The sequence below is a fragment of the Protobothrops mucrosquamatus genome, unplaced genomic scaffold, assembly GCF_001527695.2.
Source record: "Protobothrops mucrosquamatus isolate PMUCROS unplaced genomic scaffold, P.Mucros_1.0 scaffold11, whole genome shotgun sequence".
NCBI lineage: Eukaryota > Metazoa > Chordata > Lepidosauria > Squamata > Viperidae > Protobothrops > Protobothrops mucrosquamatus.
The window spans coordinates 297,333-314,859 of NW_015386398.1; the positions used below are offsets into that span (position 1 = coordinate 297,333).

A 17,527-nucleotide genomic window follows, 5' to 3' on the forward strand; every position below is an offset into this window, starting at 1 on the left:
TAATCTCATAATTCTTCCCAAAGCCACGTTCTCCATTTTCTTCTCCTTCATCTGCAATTATCCCCTCCTTTTTCCTTGAAAGTAGTCTTATTAATTTGAAGTGAAATAAGCTTCTCAGAAGAACCTGACTTATACAGACTAGCTTTGTTTGTTTGTTTACAGGGCTTAGAGCCAGCTCAAATCAAAAACAACTCCCAAGAATCAATTAAAAGAATCTCCTCACTTGATTTCCAATAGGCTGGACAAATTGTTAGATTTTGTTTTTCTTAACTAAGTGTACAGTCATTTCACCTCCTTGTGTCACCTCTTTCATAAAGAGTTCCCCATCTTTGCCAAATAGGTTTCCAGCATGTAGTTGTTTAATTCCTACTTATAACTTTGTCTTCTCTTCCTGTCTTCTCTGCACATCCCTTCCCATAGAGAGCAAAAAGGGGCCTTGCGACTCCACCCTGACCGAAGAGGGGCCTCTGGAACAACAGCCACCCCCTGCACTTCCACAGCCTTCCTGTTCCTTCTACCCCCCTGCAGGAATTAATCTCAATGGGGCCGAGGCTTATGTACAACATCCAGCTGCTTTTCATGGTTTAAGGGGGCCATCCTCACCTTATGGCAGGTAACAGAATATTTATTTATTTCATTATTTGGTGTTAAAGCTGCCCAACTCTGGAAAAATGCCAGGTGTCTTGCAATATTTAAAAGAATACATAATTGAAGTATGGCTAGCAGGGGAATTCTGGGATTGAAGTCCACAGGTCTGAAAGTTGCCAAGATTGGACACCTCTGATTTAAAGGGCCTCGCAGTTGAGGAAAGAGCATAGCTGGTGCACATAAAAGGGCTCTGTAGCTGCCACTTGAGCAGTTGTGATTCCAGGAGGAACCCCAAGTTGCTTACTAATCCCAAAAAGGAAAGTGCAACCCCATCCCGAGGGGGGACATGATAGCAGTGTTCCAATATCTCAGGGGCTGCCACAAAGAAGAGGGGGTCAAGCTCTGCTCCAAAGTGCCTGAAGGCAGGACAAGAAGCAACGGGTGGAAACTAATCAAGGAGAAAAGCAACCTAGAACTAAGGAGAAATTTCCTGACAGTTAGAACAATTAACCAGTGGAACAACCTGCCTCCAGAAGCGGTGAATGCTCCAACACTGGAAGCTTTTAAGAAGAGACTGGACAGCCATTTGTCCAAAATGGTATAGGGTTTCCTGCCTGAGCAGGGGGTTGGACTAGATAAAGTTGGTCCCTTCCAACTTTATCATTATTATTATTATTATCCAGAACCAGAAGTGGAAACATCCCAAACTTAGGGCCCCAAACAGCCACGGCCACTGCCACTCAGTCTTGTCAGGATTGAGCCTAAATCTGCTCTTCACCCATATAGCCCTGCACAGCCTCCAGATCCTGAATCATCATTTGCGCAGCCTGGGAATGAGTTGCACAGATCATCGGTATCGATGATCCTGTACTCTGAATTGATCATTGATCTCACCCAGTGGTTTCATATCAAAGTCCACGAGTCATAAAAGAGCCAAGGTTGCCTACCCTTGGCTGGTGCCTTCACCACTGGACCATTTAGCTAACTTCAGATATTCGGATTGTTTATTTTAGTTGCTATCTAATAAAGGACCATGTTACTTTTCCTCCAGGGTGGCAGGACTGACCTGGAATTTTTTTTTTTTTTATTCCTAGCATTTCCCCCCGCAAACACAGTCTGCTTTTTTTCAGATCAACCAAGGATTGATCCAATAGGAATTGACTAACCACCTGGTCACCTGAACCATGACATTGTGGGCTGAGAGTGACTGATCCAGTCACCCAGCTGGCTTTCATGCCTAAGTAGGATTATAACTGACAGTTTCCTGGTTACTAGCCCTGGTGCCTTATCACTAGAGACTAGACCAGGGGTAGGCAACCTTGGCTCTTTTATGACTCGTGGACTTCAACTCCCAGAATTCCTGAGCCAGCATAGCTGGCTCAGGAATTCTGGGAGTTGAAGTCCACGAGTCATAAAAGAGCCAAGGTTGCCTACCCCTGGACTAGACCAAACTGGCTCTTAAAAATATCCTATCCCAAAAACATCCTCATTATAATGTTAGAGAAATATATTGTTTTAGTGATTTTTACCCAGACTGTTCCATGTATCCACATTTGAGAACCAGGCATTTATTTTTTTCCCCAAGTGAAGACTGCATGGTTCTCCAGCATGGAAACTTTAATTGAGTGTGAAAATTTATCCATAACAAAGCCCCTCCTCCTCCAAATGAATTCTGTACAAAACCATTTTGTTTGTGCACATGCTCCAATATTTGTCGCACTTAGGACTTAAAAGGAGTCTAGTGATATATCCCCGAGAAAGGATATATAACTGATGCCTATCAAATGTTTCAGACGCAGCTATACATAATAGAGTTACTTATAGCTACATTAATTTTTATTATGCAAGAGTGATCATTGTCTAAATCCTGCGCTGAAAATTGCTCTTGGCTTTTTCTGGCAAAGGCTTTGTTTTATACATAAAACAGTATTTTAGGTTTGACAAGAGAGTTGGAGGCCTTCTACAAATGTTTCAGTAGATTAAGTTTGCTTCACTGATCATATGATCAAAATGAGCCAAGCCAGCATCTTTATTAGCAGCTGTTCCAATCATGTACAAGATTTTCCTCAAGCTTATCTTTTAATGTCAGCTGTGATGCTAGAGGCAATAACCTATCGGTTAATATCATCCTGCATTCCATCCTTGCTTTCAGGCCAATGCGAAAATATTTTAAAAAAGTAATATTTGGCTGATTTGCAATTATCCTTTCAACTCAATCCCATAAGAAAGTCAAAATTCACGATGCATGGTTTACACCAGGAGTGTCCAACCTTGGCAACTTTTAAGACTTGTGGACTTCAACTCCCAGAAGTCTGGCTGGGGAATTCTGGGAGCTGAAGTCCACAAATTTTAAAGTTGCCAAGGTTGGACACCCGATTTACATCAAATAGGATATTGCAAGAAGAAAAGGGAATGTTTTCAGAGGAATGAGAAAGGACTAAGGAAGGTTAGAAATACCTTCAGAATGAAAATCCTCTGGGCTATATAAGGGAAAGCACAATTGTGTGACCCACCAAATGGGAGGCTAGGCAGGTTCAGCCAATGACCTCCAAGTCTTCTTAGGTGCTGACTTATGCTATGCTTTTCCGCAGCCCAAGCCAAGAAATAGCAGTTCTTCCATCTTCTCCCCCTACCAAGTCTCCTCCCGAGCAAGCCGATTACAGACCAATGCTCCCAGCGAGCTGGGCCAGCCTGGATGTGGTTCCTTTCCTTGGAAGTGCAGAACCACCAGAATCTTCCTCATTCTCTCCTTTCAAGTTCAGTTTTGCACCCTACCCGCCTCCACCTCGTGTCTATGGACCTCCCTCTGGCTATCCTGGCTCACAGCCATCGATGCTCTAACCCCTGCACAACCTGGATACCTGCATTTTATTTGCTTCTGCTTGCAAAGTTTCATGGTGTTTTCCTCTTCCATTTAAGGAAGTAGAGCTTGTTTATATCTGCATAGTTTATAATTAAATCCCACAAAGGCTGCAACAGACTGTACATTTTGAAGTTGAGACACTCACATTCAAACTTCCTTTTTCAATTACTTCCCAAGTAAAAAAAATTATCTTCAGTTTCCTGACTTAAGTGGTGGCTATGCTTCAGCTATTCCTTTTAAAACATCTTAGAAAGACTTACATACAAGTACATATTCTTACATATGTCTGCACAACATGTCATCTTAGCACTGATATTGGAGTGTTACACGTGGTAGGGCAGCACCATAGCAACTTGCTTTATATCAGGTGTTAAAATTTCATAGCTGGCAGATCCCATTTGGCTTGATGAGAGGATGCAAATTCTCTTCTTTTTTCCTCTGCAACTACAGTGAATGTATTAAAGTCATCCTCCTTTCTCAGCCACTACCAAATTAATTAGGAAATTAACTATCATAAGAAAAGACATATTTGCAGATATTTCTGTAGCACTCCTTTGTAAATGATGTGGCAGTACAAATTACACAATGTACAAGAAACTCATTTTTTCTTAATTTTATTATTTTTTATCTAAAAGTTGTAAATAGGAAAAACAAAATAAAATTAGAGCAAGAGACAGATCATGGGAGATGGCAGGAAGTCCCCCCTTCTAACTCTAAATAGATACCTGGACTGCACATTCCTTCACAGGAATAAAGGTGAAGAAAGGAAGGGGAAGATGTCAGCCTGGGGATTACAGGTGTGGCTGCCTCATCCCCACAGGGGCACAAGATCAGAGGGAGAAGAGAGAAAACATGTCCCATTGGTCAAATTCATTAGCATGATGTGGTCCCAATCTCCATAGTCAGGGAGAAGGAGAAGACGTAAGAGAACCAGATCTACCGATAAAAGATTTAATAAACCCATTGCCAAAGCTCAATGGATTCCAGAGAGCATTTGGCTCCTCCAGTGACCACAAAAAATCTTTTTGCAAGATCAGGATTTTTTTGGTATAGAACGCTGGGGACAGTCTTGTCTTCCACTGGCCATATAGTTTTTAAGGAGCAGAGTGGGAATCAGGAGCGATGGAACACAAAGGAAGGACTTCCTATACTAGCTCAAACTATTCCACATAATTGAAGCAAATTACAGACGGAAGTGCCAAAAACCCTCAGCACTGCAGGTCTTCCAGCAACCCAAAACAGCAGAGTTTGGAGCACTTCCTGTTCTTTGCTTAAATCTTTCAGAGTGGCACCAAAACCATGGAGTTCCAAGGTCAGCTGACAAAAGGAAAAAGAATAAAGAAGGAAGTATCTAAGGGAGGAATTAGTCCAGATAATTAGCTCCCCTAACAAGATCAGATATTCTTTGATCAAGCTGGCTTCTCTTTATTTCTGAATCCAGTTCTTTGTAATGTATATATTCTCTAAGCAATAACTTCCAGTTCTTCTAAAACAGCCTTCTCTAAATTAGTGTCCACCAGATTTGATTATGCTACAATTCCCACCACCTAATTCAAAATGGCCATGTTGGCTAGGATGATAGGAGTTTTAGGGCCAATACATTTGGAGGGCCACCAGCTTGGACAATGCTTCATTAGAAAAGCCCCATCAACAGTTGCTCAAGAAATTGGTCAGTGACTTCTCTACAAAACTAGAGAACTTTAAAAGAACTACAACTTTTCTTCATTCCTGGGCTGATACTTCTTTTCATGGAAAGAGCTGACAAAGTTCCAGGTTTTTCCACAGGTAGAAATCCTTTAAAAAAGTGTGTTTTTTTAGGGGTGGGGTGGGGGGATATACCAATTATGGCAATCCTAGGGATTGCTCAGGAATCAGCAATGTTGGGAAAAGATGGCTAATTCAGTCTAAGGGGTCCAGAACTGAGAATTTATTGGGCGAGGGCCAAGGTAAGGGAGAGAAGGAAAGAAGAGAGCTGAACCCCTGCCAAAGGCTGAAAGAGAAGCTGACCACTCCATCCAGAATAGGAAACAGAAGCCGCACAAAGGGGACGAGGGAGGAGCAGCATTCACAGGAAGTAGTCCGCAACAGGCTTCTTAGATGGGATGCCTCGGGTTTCTTGAGGGGCTGCTTCAAAGATGATAAATTCCTTTTGAAGGTGTTCATCCAGTTCCAAGATGGCTGCAACATTCCCACAGCTGTGGTTGGAAGAGAGAAGAGAGGTCAAATTTGTGTGCTTTAGCTTTTATCAACGCTGCACATCCCTGGAAAACACATTCAGCTAATTTCAATCTCCCTCTCCCCATCCCACAGTTCTTCCTCTTCACAGGCATACCCTGTGGCAGTTTCTCACCGGTAGCAATAGTTGGGGGCTGACCACACGGTAAGAACGGTCTCGTTGAAATGCCATTTGTATCCCTCCATGACCAGCTGATGTGCCCGGCAAATCATGTCGATGTCATTTGCTGCGTTGAACTGCGCTACCACATCGCTGCCAAATAAATAGCCAGCACCTCGAGGACTGACCCCCCAGCCTGTAGTATCTAGAAGAGCAAACGAAGAGAATATCGACACACGGGAACCCAAATGGCAGGCAAATGCTAGGAAAAGGAAACATCTGGTCTTGCAAGCTAATAGAAGAAAGCCAATCAGTTGACAAGGAGACACTGTAGAACAGGGGTCTTCAAACTTGGCCCTTTTATGATTTGTGGACTTCAACTCCCAGAATTCCTCAGCCAGCATGCCTGGCTGAGAATTCTGGGAGTTGAAGTCCACAAGTCATAAAAGGACCAAGTTTGAAGACCCCTGCTGTAGAACATCTCATACCACCACCCGTATTCCACCATACAAGGCTGTTCTTTTTCCCTTTTAAAAAATCTTCTAAAACAATAATTCTGGGAGTGGGAAGGAAATGGAGATGGAAATACAAAATATCTGACTATCTTTAGTGGAAGACTTAAAAGAGTTTTACCATTTATTTGATTTGCTGATGATTGCAAATCCACGCAAGATTTATTATATATGTCTTCCGCAATATAGGGGCACGATAGCTCAGCAGTTATAGATGCTGAGATTGTCAGCTGAAAAGCTGACAGCCCGGGTTTGAGACCTGACCGCCCCGTGATGAGGTGAGCTCCCATTCCTGCCCTAGTTACTGCCAACCTAGCAGTTTGAAAGCATGCAAATATGAGTAAATAGGTATTACTTTGGTGGGAAGGTAACAGTGTTCTGTACACCTAGGCATCCAGTCATGCTGGCCACATGGCCATGGAAACTCTCTTCAGCAACACTGGCTCCCTTGGTCAAGAAACGGAGATGAGCAACGTGCCCTAGAGTTGGACATGGCTAGGCAGGGGAAACCTTTAAATTTACCACAATGTGCTTGGGATATAATCTGCTTCGGTCTCTCTTCAACTACTTCAATCTCATCAGGGTATGTAGTAACACCAATTAACTCTTTTCGTTCTAGTATAATTTTGAATCAGAATTACAAACACAATACTCTTCAACACTGCTTTTGGCATGTGCAATTCCTATCAGATTCCACCAAACCTGTACACAATTTTAGCCATTACGGTGTCTACTATCGAGCTAATATTCACACAAACAGAAAAAGAAAGACTCATAGCTGTACCTTCAGGGTCAGACCATAGAAGATCACACATGGGGCCATCATGAGGGACCTCTTGTTTGCGATCTATCGTTCGGATCTGGTCCAGCGTCTGGATGGATGGGGATAAGCCACCATGGACACAGAAAATCTGAACAGAAAAGACACACTTATACAATATACATCATGGACCGCCCTCCACTTTTTTTCTCTGATCACCTTACCCCAGAGACATAATATCTATGTGCCCCACTACCCCTTTACAGTCTCTGATATTCAGTTATGCAATTGATTAAAAACAATTGAGTGCTGGATTTGAATTAAGAGAAAACATTCATTATGAATCAGCCCTATGCCACCAGTGATTAGCCCATAATTACATCTCTTGGCAAGTAAAATGTTGTTTCCCCCCCCCCCCCTATTTTTCAGACAGTAAGTCTTTCAAATCAGAATCTGATCTCCTTCAGATCCACAATTCATCATGATTCAAGAATTATACTTGCATACTCACCTTGCCATCGATAATGGCAGAGAGGCTGAGGTAGTCAAAAATCTCAGTGCAATAGCGCCACACAGTGACAGAGCCATATTTTCTCAAGCACTCGTCATAAAACCCATATACCTGGGTGATCTGCCTGCTTTCGTGATTGCCACGGATAAGGGTGATTCTGTCCGGGTAACGGACCTGTAAAAAGAAGTGGACCCATTCAGCTTAGCCTACAGATTTAAAAAGCTATTAGCCAAACTTGCATCATTGCCAACACATACTGACTTTTAAATAAAAAAAGAAAAAATTAATGTTAACTTATCAGGGCTTTCCTTACTTTGAGTGCCAGCAGCAGCAAGAATGTTTCAACACTGTAGAAGCCTCGGTCAACAAAGTCTCCCATGAAAAGATAGTTGGTCTCAGGTACATCGCCACCTACCTAACGCATGAAGACACGGAACACACAAAATGGTTACTCATAAAATTAGGAAATCTACAGAAAGAAAGCAAAAAGCAGCAGAAGGCAGCACGGAACTAGTGGGTTTCAGTACTCACCCTGAATAGCTCTTTAAGGTCATAGAACTGGCCATGAATATCCCCACAAACCTGGAAAAAAGCATCAAGGATAAAAAAAAAATAAAAGTTTGCCTGACTGCTGCTGTCACCACACCAGTCTAAGGTATTATGAAACTTTCCCCCCAAACCCTTACTCACTGTTACTGGGGAATCTACTCTCTGGACATTACTTTCTTCCACCAAGATCTCTCTGTTGGAAGGAAAAGGGAGTGGTGTCATCTGGAATTGCCTTTCACATCATCAGCTGCATGCTGCAGTATAAAAGCAGCAACTGCTCAGAAGTCTACAAACACTTGCCTGGCCTTTGCACAGAGGGCTTTGACCTCACTCTCCTTGATGAGTTCACAGCGCCGCAGTTGTTCAATCTGACGGTCAAGGTCACTGATTTCAGCCATCTCTCCCCCCCTGTAAAAAGAAGAAACGTTGTCAAGTTACATGTGTGCACAAACACATGGATAAACAAACATGTTGCACCCAGACTTTCTATGAGCACACAGATTCTTCTTCAAAAGGATTCCAGACCAGAGCAAACCACAACTAAGCAATGTTAAAAATACAAGTAGTCCAGAACTTACGATCACAACTGAGCCCAAAATTTCTGTTGCTAAGTGAGACAATTGTTAAGTTTTGCCCCATTTTACGATCTTTCTTGTCACAAAATGAATCACTGCAGTTGTTAAAATTAATGACACGGTTGTTAAGTGAATCTGGCTTCCCCATTGACTTTGCTTGCTAGGTCGCAAAAGGTGATCACGTGATCCTAGGATTACTGCAACTGTCATAAATACATGCTAATTACCAAATGTCTGAATTTTGATCATGTGACCACAGAGGGATGCTGCTACAGTTGTGTGAAAAACTGTCAAAAGTCACTTTTTTCAGTGCTAGTGTAACTTGGAACCTTCAGTAAATGAAAGGTTGTTAAGTCAAGGACTACATGTATATTCTTAAGATTGTAATATTGATGAAAGCAAAGGAGAAACTAAAGAAATTCTCCATCCCTAAAACAACTACTAATAAACTATAGGAAAATCTCAGTTATGGGTATCTTTTCATCTACAGTCTCGTCTTTGGAAACTAACAAAAAAGAAACACCAAGACAGGCAGAATGAAATTTTGTTGAAGTATAGGTAGGCAGATACTTTCACACTACAACCAAACCACTCAGGTAGCCCATGTAAACAAGTGATAAAAATGCAAGACGATTTCTTCAAATCTTCCCAATGGACTACAGAAAAGCTACACTATTGGTAAAGAAATGGAAATACACCTTGTAGAGTCAAGGTAAGCAGTTTCTGGGATACAAATTACTATACTAAAGTAAAAACAGCTTATAGAATATTCAACAGGTTCCTGCAAACTGCATCACTTGTTCAATTTGTCCTTTGTGCAATACTCCCTTCAGTTCACAGCCTTCCTAAACCCGGTGCTCTCAAGAGATGAGTTAGAATACACAACTGCCATCATTCCTAAGCCTATGGCACAAACAAAACAGCAATTCAACATCCTTAAAGACAGCAGCAGAAATTGGAGAGGAGGAAACAAACCTCACTGCACAAGTTCATAAATACTCCGTTGAGAAAGTCACAAGAACTTTTAGGTGCCTTAACAAGGGGGGGGGAGGGGAGGAAGAAAAGAGAAAGTAAATGTGGGTGTGATATATCAAGACTCCCCACCACCACCACCAGTGAAGCTGGCAGATCAATCAACCCCAAGGCGTCAGAAGGAACCTCAACCCACTCTTCCCACCCCCATGGGCCAGGCTGTTGCTTCACACGAATTTTAACAGAATACAGGGGGGGGGGGGAGAGGAAGTAGCATAAGGAAGGACCCCTCCCTCCTTTACCATAGCAAGCCCCCCCGCATATCCATCCCCTCCTCTAACTTCCCGAGGCGACACCCATCAGAGAAACCTCCCTGCCGCCTCCCTGCCTCTGTGCAATGAAACCGACCTCCCTCCCATAAGTCCCGCAACAATCGTGGAGAGTCCGCCGCGCTCCTCACCCGAGCTGGCAAACTCTGCCCTCTCCTCGCGCTCGTGGGGAAGCTCGCCCCTCTTCGACATGACACCCTCGCTGGAGCGCGCCAGCCCCGGCGCCCCACAGCTTCCCCAACGAGGCATCGCTTCACCGGCAGCGCGCCCCCCCTTCCCTCCTCCCTCCCTCGCCGGCACTGCCGGCACTCCCGCTCCCCCACCGAACTCCTGTCTCTATGGCAACCAACTTTCCCCCGGCGGCCCCGTCACGACGGTCGAAGGGAGACAGAGAAGAGGGCTCCTGGCGCATGCGCACGATAAAAACTCACCGCGTACCTGGAGGGTCCGGGCAGCTACGGCGGAGACAGTAGCAGCTGCTCTGCGGCTCCCTCCGGCTCCCGGGCCCGAGCCTTAACCCTCCCTCTTTCCGGCTCTCCACTAACTACTAAGCCCAGGACGTCACTTCCGCTTCCTTCCTTAGACGCAAGTGGGGGAGGCGGAGCGACCTTGGCTCTTTAAAGCGGAGGAGACTCGCTTTAGTTGCACGTGTGTGCACGTATATGCGTATATTTATTTATAGGTAGCGGCTTAATATTGTAAGGTAACGTGGAAAGGAAGATGTCTTCCTTCCACGAAGGATTTTAAAAGGAGGGGGACACAGTGCCGGAAATGAGGAAACGGAAGAAACACCATCGCGAAGAGCTTTTAAGTACACTTTTTTTTAATGGTATGTGTACTATAAAAAAGCTTCCGGGTACTTTTTCTGTTGTGCACTTCCCGTTCCTCTTCCTTTCCCCCCAACTTCCTCGTATCATCCGGCGAGATATTATATCGCTCGGGGTAAAGTCAAAATGTCTTCCAGTTGAGTTTGAGTTCTCGTTGATAAAGTTCATGTAGCTTCTTGGCAACAGTATGGAAATGTTTCTATGATTCCAATCTATTACATCGCTTACTTAGAAAAGAATGTTTGATCACAGACGGCCAAGCATTTTCGGTCTGCAAAACTCCAAAGGACCACTAGGCGGCGGCAAGGTGATACAGAAAACCAGTCCTTTGCTGCCACCCAGAGGTCACCCCGTATAAAAGTGTTTTGTTGCTTTTCTGGGGTTCATCTGGAGTTTTGTAGGCCATATATGGGAGCCCTGATACTCATTATTACTGAAGAGAAACACAATTTTATATTTTTAACAAGGTGGAGGAGATTGGCATAGTCTCAATATGATGACAGTGTGCCACATCTAATTATGTGCTATGTGTATATGTCTCACAACTTTTATTAGAGGATGATCAAGACTGGATAAAGATACTAGAACTACATTTTATTTATTATTAGATTTTTATCCCACCTTTATTATTTTTATAAATAAGGCAGTAAACATACCTAATCCTTCCTCCTATTTTACTCACAACAACAACCCTGTGAGGTAGGTAGGGTTGAGAAAATGTGATTGGCCACCTAGGTGATTTTTTTCATTCCTAAGGTGGAACTAGCGCTCACTGTTTCTTGGTTGGCTGTCTTTATTTAAACTTTATTTAAAGTTTAATTTATTTAAACAGAAATGGTTTAATACTTGAAATAGTGCTAGGCCCATCTTGTTGGATCCACCCTGAAGCTGTGAGTCTGGTATTCAGCACCCCTACCATCGTCTGGCCTCTTTCCCATTCCTGCAGAAATCAGAACAACCATAGGCCTTTGTCCTCATTTCAGCAGACTTTTAAAATTGAACTGTATCTTTATATTGTGAGTCCATGGTAAGGAAGGATGAAGGCATGGATTGGAAGCTCTTATTAATGCTACTCTATTGGCCAGAAAATAGGGAGGAGCACTACGTTGTAAGGACATTCATAAAATCGTTTGAAAATATGACTAAAGATTTGGAGGGGGGGGGAGCTAGTAATCTCAAAAGACTTTCCCTATTGAGATTTAGCTGAAGAAGAGAAGTTTCCCTACCAGAGTGAACTTTACACAGTTGAGATATTAATTCTCAAAATTGGCTCAGAATGATTGAGAATTATGGAAGTTGCAGCCCAATACATCATGAAACTGTTAGCTGTATACATCCGACAGATCCATTCACTCGATGTGCCTTGCCCAAAACTGGAAAGGTAGATTAAAATCTCTTTAAGTACAGTACACCAGTCAGGAAAGGCACCTCAGCCAAGAGCAGAGAGGAGCAGCTTAGAAACGTAAAAAATTACTTTCTATTCAGTTTAAACATGTTGGGTTTGGAATTAGTTCTTTCATTAGGTAACATCATTTGACACATCTCTGTTGCATGCTTGCTCAGTAACTTTAGTATTGCATGTAATATTCCATATCATCCCATAATATTCTTAATACTGATAGGATCTTGTTAATGTTCACCTTCATATTCAGAAGGTAGGATTCTCACAGTATAACGAGCTTGCAAGTAACTAAAATTTAAGTCATTGTATCAATAGAAGAGAATCCTTGTCTTTGGCACGTTTGAACCAGTTCTTATCAGACTCTATATTCCTCATGGGGAGCTTGCTTTACAACTTCAAAGACATCTTAATCTATAGTAACATTAATCAAGGAATTTCCTAGTTACTAAAAACATTAATCAAACAGACCCCCATCTGCTGCTGCATCAATACTGCAAAGGAAATTGCAGATGAAAAATCCTCTATCAACTAAGAGGAATGAGTCTTCAAAACAATTGGCAATATTCGCATTGGTGCATTTGACATGCTGGACTTGTAATAATTTCTGTTTCATATTCTCATTTTTATGGGTGTGAGCGGGCATAGAAATGCAATAACTGGTCTTATGGAGGAGAAAAATGCAAAACAGAAATTTGCATGTAAAATACAGAAAAATGAAAAACAACTGTAGGTCAGCAGTAGTACATTGCATTACTGAATTAAGTATTCCTCTTTTTTTTTTTTTTTTTTTGAACACACACTAATTTACAGTGTACGGCTACTTTTTATTCTGACTGAATTCGCAGAAATTTGCTAGCATCTCTTTTTCCTAGTGGTGATTTCCAAGCTGACTAGAAAATAGCATCCTACTTTCTTTCCATGTTTTGGAAACTAAAAAAACTTCTTTCCTAGTGCGGAGCTTCCATTGGGCAAATGATTTCTAAGTGAGTAAGAACATTTTTATGTTTCAGTTCTGTATACAATTTCTTTCAAAATCTTGATGTGGGACCAGGAAGATTGCAATTCAACAGACCAGTATGATTTATACTTTTGGTTACTCTATTAAAATTCAGGGATGGGTTTTTTTTCCATTGGGATAGTTTGTCAACATTAATTATGATTATTTTTTTAACTGAAGAGTGAGGCAGCAATTCTCCAAGATTAATTCCTTAAACACTACAGAACAGTGATAGCTCATTGTTATCAAATCATATTCACATAGCTAATGATTTCTCAACTGCCAGAGAAGAAATCCTTTGATATAGTTATAGTTGAAGATAGGCCAAATCCTCTCTGGTGTAATTAACACATTCCTATATCCAATCTGCCAATCTAAAAGGTTATAAGAGATTTTTGAATTTCATCTGTAGTCTCAGGTAAGAAATTGATTCTTGTAGACTTACTCCAGTCCCAATTGGAGAACAGGAACAGTAAATCATATTGCCATTGTAGCTGTTTATAATAAATATTACTATTCTCATTTGTTGCTTATCATTGTGCTTAAATAATTAGCATACCTTGACACATGCCTACCAAACTGATCACCGTGCCATACCACTAATATAACTCTTCAGTTTACCCCCCCTTCCCTATGTAAATTCTGAGTTGTTGTCTTGACTATTAAGCATTTACTTTAGTATATACTGTAGGTAGTCCTTGACTTACAAAAATTCATTTAGTGACTGCTCAAAGTTACAACAGCACTGGAAAAAGTGACTTATGACTGTTTTTCACACTTACGACCATTGCAGCATCCCCAGGGTCACATAATCAGAATTCAGATGCTTGGCAACTGTCTCATATTTATAATGGTTGCAGTGTCCCAGAGTCATGTGATCACTTTTTGCAACCTTTTGGCAAGCAAAATCAATGGGGAAGCCAGATTCACTTAACAGTCGCATTACTAATTTAACTGCAGTGATTCACTTAACAACTGTGGCAAGAACGGTTGTAAAATGGGGTAAAATTCATTGTCTCGCTTAGCAATGGAAACTTTGGGCTCAGTTGTGGTCATAAGTCGAGGACTACCTGTACCAAATTGCTTTTCCTCTCTTACTCACATATGCTATACGTTTAACTAACTAGCAGCCTCTGAACGGGTGGTTTAAGGCCCATAAAGCACTTCCGCCCGTTGTAGGTGAAATGTCGTAAAAATGTTGCACTCTCCATTTTCAATCTTCCCTGCTGGCTTCCCCAGAAAAGTCATTGGGGAAGCTGACAGGGAAGGTTGCTGGAATTTGAACATCCATTTCCCCTAGCGCACTGCGGGATTTCTGCCTTCTATGCAGGGAGAAGAAATCTCTCATGCTGGAGGAACCGACCTCAAATCTGATGAAAATGACCTGAAATCTGATGAAAATGCTAGCAAATGCCATCATTCTCCCTGATGGGACAAGGAGAGCGTCTAAACTTCCTTGGTGTGGCGTGAGGCCGATGTCCTCTCCCTGGCACTTGGCTTAATGTCTACAACTAGGAGAGTCAAGATTGTGGGCGTTGAGCAAAGCGGTCACATGGTATCTCGCTTAATGATCACTTCACTCAGCAACCAAGATTCCTGGCCCAACCCAATGTGGTCCTAAGTGGAGGACTAATTATTGAAAACAGGTGGACAACAGATTGTGCTTCAGCTCTTCCAGTCACATTTCTGCTTTGAAATATTAAACTGTGCTTGAATTAACTAGCACGATCCAGAGTAACTAGAACAGGAATGGAAAGTCTGCCCAAGTATAACAGGAAGTTATAGTCAGATTACTACTTCAATACTGAAATTGCCACCTCTTCAGAAATAAAGGGTTGCTGACTGCCCAATGTTTGCCTAGAATAGAATAAAGCTGGAAGGGACCTTGGAGGTCTTCTAGTCCAGCCCCCTGTTGAAACAAGAGAGCCTATACCATTTCAGATAAGTGGCTGTCCAGTCTCTTCTTAAAAACCTCCAGTGATGGAGCACCCACGATTTCTGGAGGCAAGCTGTTCCATTGGTTAATTGTCCTCACTGTTAGGAAGTTTCTCCTTAATTCCAAGTTGCTTCTCTCTTTGATTAATTTCCAGCCATTGTTTCTTGCCCTGCCCTCTGGTGCTTTGGAGAATAATTTGACCTCTTCTTTGTGGTAGCCCCTCAAATACTGGAATACTGCTATCATGTCACCCCTATTTCTTCTTTTCTTTAGACTAGCCTAATTCAATCCTGTGCCCAGTTTGTCTAGTTTAAAAGAGACCAGGGATAGATAGACTTTTTTAAAGGTCTTTTCTATCACTCCTAGAGATAGCTATGGTGTAGTGATTAAGGCACCAGACTGGGAAATTAGGAGACTTTGAGTTCTAGTCCAACCTTAGGTACAATGCCACCTGAATAACTGGGCCAGTCATAATCTCTCAGCCCTGAAAAACCACGCTAAGAAAACTGCACAGGGACTTGTCCAGGCAGTCTCAGAGAATTGGACAAATTGAACGTAAGAGGGGGGAAAAATAGCTTCTGCCTACTTATAATTCCAAACTGGAGTTGTTGTATATCACACAATCCTTACTGCATTTGGTACCTCCATCTTAACAAACCTACAGTCATTCCTTTTTGTAGAACAGGAAAAGTAATTATATATTAAGTTCCCTTCCAACTCTGTTATTCTGTATTCTGAATTGGCTTTTATGGAGTTCTTGTTGTTATGTATTTACCAGGCTAATACAAGAGGATTGTTTTAAGTTGTTTTTAGAGCAAAATGGTCATCAGTGTGCTTCCCAGAGATTTTGTGATGGGCTTGAAACTACTACTTTTTCAATTGTGGACATTTCCAAGGGGTCAATAAAATCTAAATAGCTACTTTAGAGACAGAGCATCCTCCAAACAGGCTCCAACTGGTCAGTTGAATGAAATGTACATGTTTTTCTCAATTTAAAAAAAATTCATTAAGTTCTTTAATGTCCTTGCTATGTCTTGTCATCAGATTTAAAAACCGAAATTCTGATCTCTGTCTGCCCCACCCTTTTTTGTCAGAATGCTGTCTGGCTCCATCTGAACAGGAAATGAGACCGAGGTCAGAATTGTTATTTCCCAGGCAAAATGAAAGGAGGCCAGGGGAAAGTACTGCAAACCATGAGCAGCAGCGTGATCTCACAAGGAGCAGAGCAATCTTCCCATTTGTAAGGGGGAAAAAATAACAAAAATGAAATTTGAAGAAATTGCCTTGTCTTTCTGTTCAATTGGGTTTTTGCTAGAGCAGAAGAAAATAGGTTTAAAAGAATGTTAATTCCTTCCATTTTAATCTACAAAATAGGTGTTCTCCTATAACTGTATTTGAATCGCCTCAGAAAACTGCTTTGAATGTTAGAATGGTTAATACCAAAACATCTCTTTGAAACTTTCACACAACGGAAAAGAAAAAAACACCTAAGATCATGAGGGGCTAGCCCAGGGGTAGGCAACCTTGGCTCTCGTGGACTTCAACTCGGCTCAGGAATTCTGGGAGTTGAAGTCCACAAGTCATAAAAGAGCCAAGGTTGCCTACCCCTGGGCTAGATGAACTATTGATTTACCAGAGCTAAAGGGAGCTCTTCTCTGGCAGAATTTAGGATTAGCCTTCCCCTAATTTTAATGCTAGGACTATAAATTCCCAGGTTGCTGGTTGAAAAGTGAGCAATTTCCTGACAGAACAATTAATCAATGAACAGCTTGCCTCCGGGAGTTGTGGGTGCTCCATTTCAGGAAAAAATTGGACATCCATTTTTCTGGGATAAGGACTCCTGCTTTTAGGACCCACAAGGTCCCTTCCAGCCCCGATTCTGAGAAGTCTAAATTCAGGATGCCTTGATTTATTAAGCTTGAAGCTAACTTAGAAGCAGATGGCCAAAATGACTAATCACCGAAGCAGAAGGATCCGCCATTTCTATGCTACCCTGTGCCTGCAGCACCTCCCATCACTCACTCTGGCAGCACCATCCCACAAGGATATAAGGAGGTCCACTGGAGTAATGAAACGGAGGATGGTAATAGCTACAGAATGCCTTGTGCCTTGGAACTCAAAACAAGAGGCTGTTTCAAAAGCTGAAATGAAATTCACGGGGGGGATAGAGAAATAACTACAATTTGGACCAGAATTTCCCTTGTTAAGCAATCAAATGGTTCTAAATTGTCCTTCCACCTAATGGCAGGAGTTTTTTTTGTTTTTTGTTTGTTAACTGGAAAAAGCAATCGCTTTGCTCAAGTTCTGCAGAGGGACAAGAAAAAGAGGCACTTGCAATGTTTAAATAGATTTTTATTTCAAGAGGTCTGCG

At 42.0% G+C, this 17,527-nt stretch overlaps 2 protein-coding genes across 2 annotated transcripts in view; one reads left to right on the forward strand and one right to left on the reverse strand.

Annotated features, from left to right (window-relative positions):
* LOC107282682 (T-box transcription factor TBX6-like) overlaps positions 1-3,429 on the forward strand; it is a 14,247-nt gene extending 10,818 nt beyond the window's left edge. The window contains exons 7-8 of the mRNA XM_029283062.1: positions 421-613; positions 3,180-3,429. Coding sequence (XP_029138895.1) covers positions 421-613; positions 3,180-3,429 — 443 coding nt within the window. The remainder of the gene's footprint in view (positions 1-420; positions 614-3,179) is intronic.
* A 675-nt stretch (positions 3,430-4,104) lies between these two features.
* On the reverse strand, positions 4,105-10,532 carry LOC107282703 (serine/threonine-protein phosphatase 4 catalytic subunit). Its single transcript, XM_015810520.1, has 9 exons — positions 10,426-10,532; positions 8,419-8,526; positions 8,260-8,311; positions 8,101-8,151; positions 7,883-7,984; positions 7,570-7,743; positions 7,083-7,209; positions 5,802-5,991; positions 4,105-5,646 (listed from the first exon to the last, which is right to left on the reverse strand). The coding sequence occupies exons 2-9, from the start codon at positions 8,514-8,516 to the stop codon at positions 5,517-5,519; spliced, it is 924 nt and encodes a 307-aa protein (XP_015666006.1). The 5' UTR covers positions 8,517-8,526; positions 10,426-10,532; the 3' UTR covers positions 4,105-5,516.
* Positions 10,533-17,527: the final 6,995 nt, after the last annotated feature.

Bases quoted from the DNA above. Each gene is read 5' to 3' on its own strand.
- LOC107282703 (XM_015810520.1), bottom strand. From the start codon at position 8,516: ATGGCTGAAATCAGTGACCTTGACCGTCAGATTGAACAACTGCGGCGC. The intron at 7,744-7,882 runs GTAAGGAAAGCC...TTCTTTTTACAG, and splicing joins TGCTGCTGCTGGCACTCAAA to GTCCGTTACCCGGACAGAAT. The intron at 7,210-7,569 runs GTGAGTATGCAA...TTTTCTGTTCAG, and splicing joins CTGCCATTATCGATGGCAAG to ATTTTCTGTGTCCATGGTGG.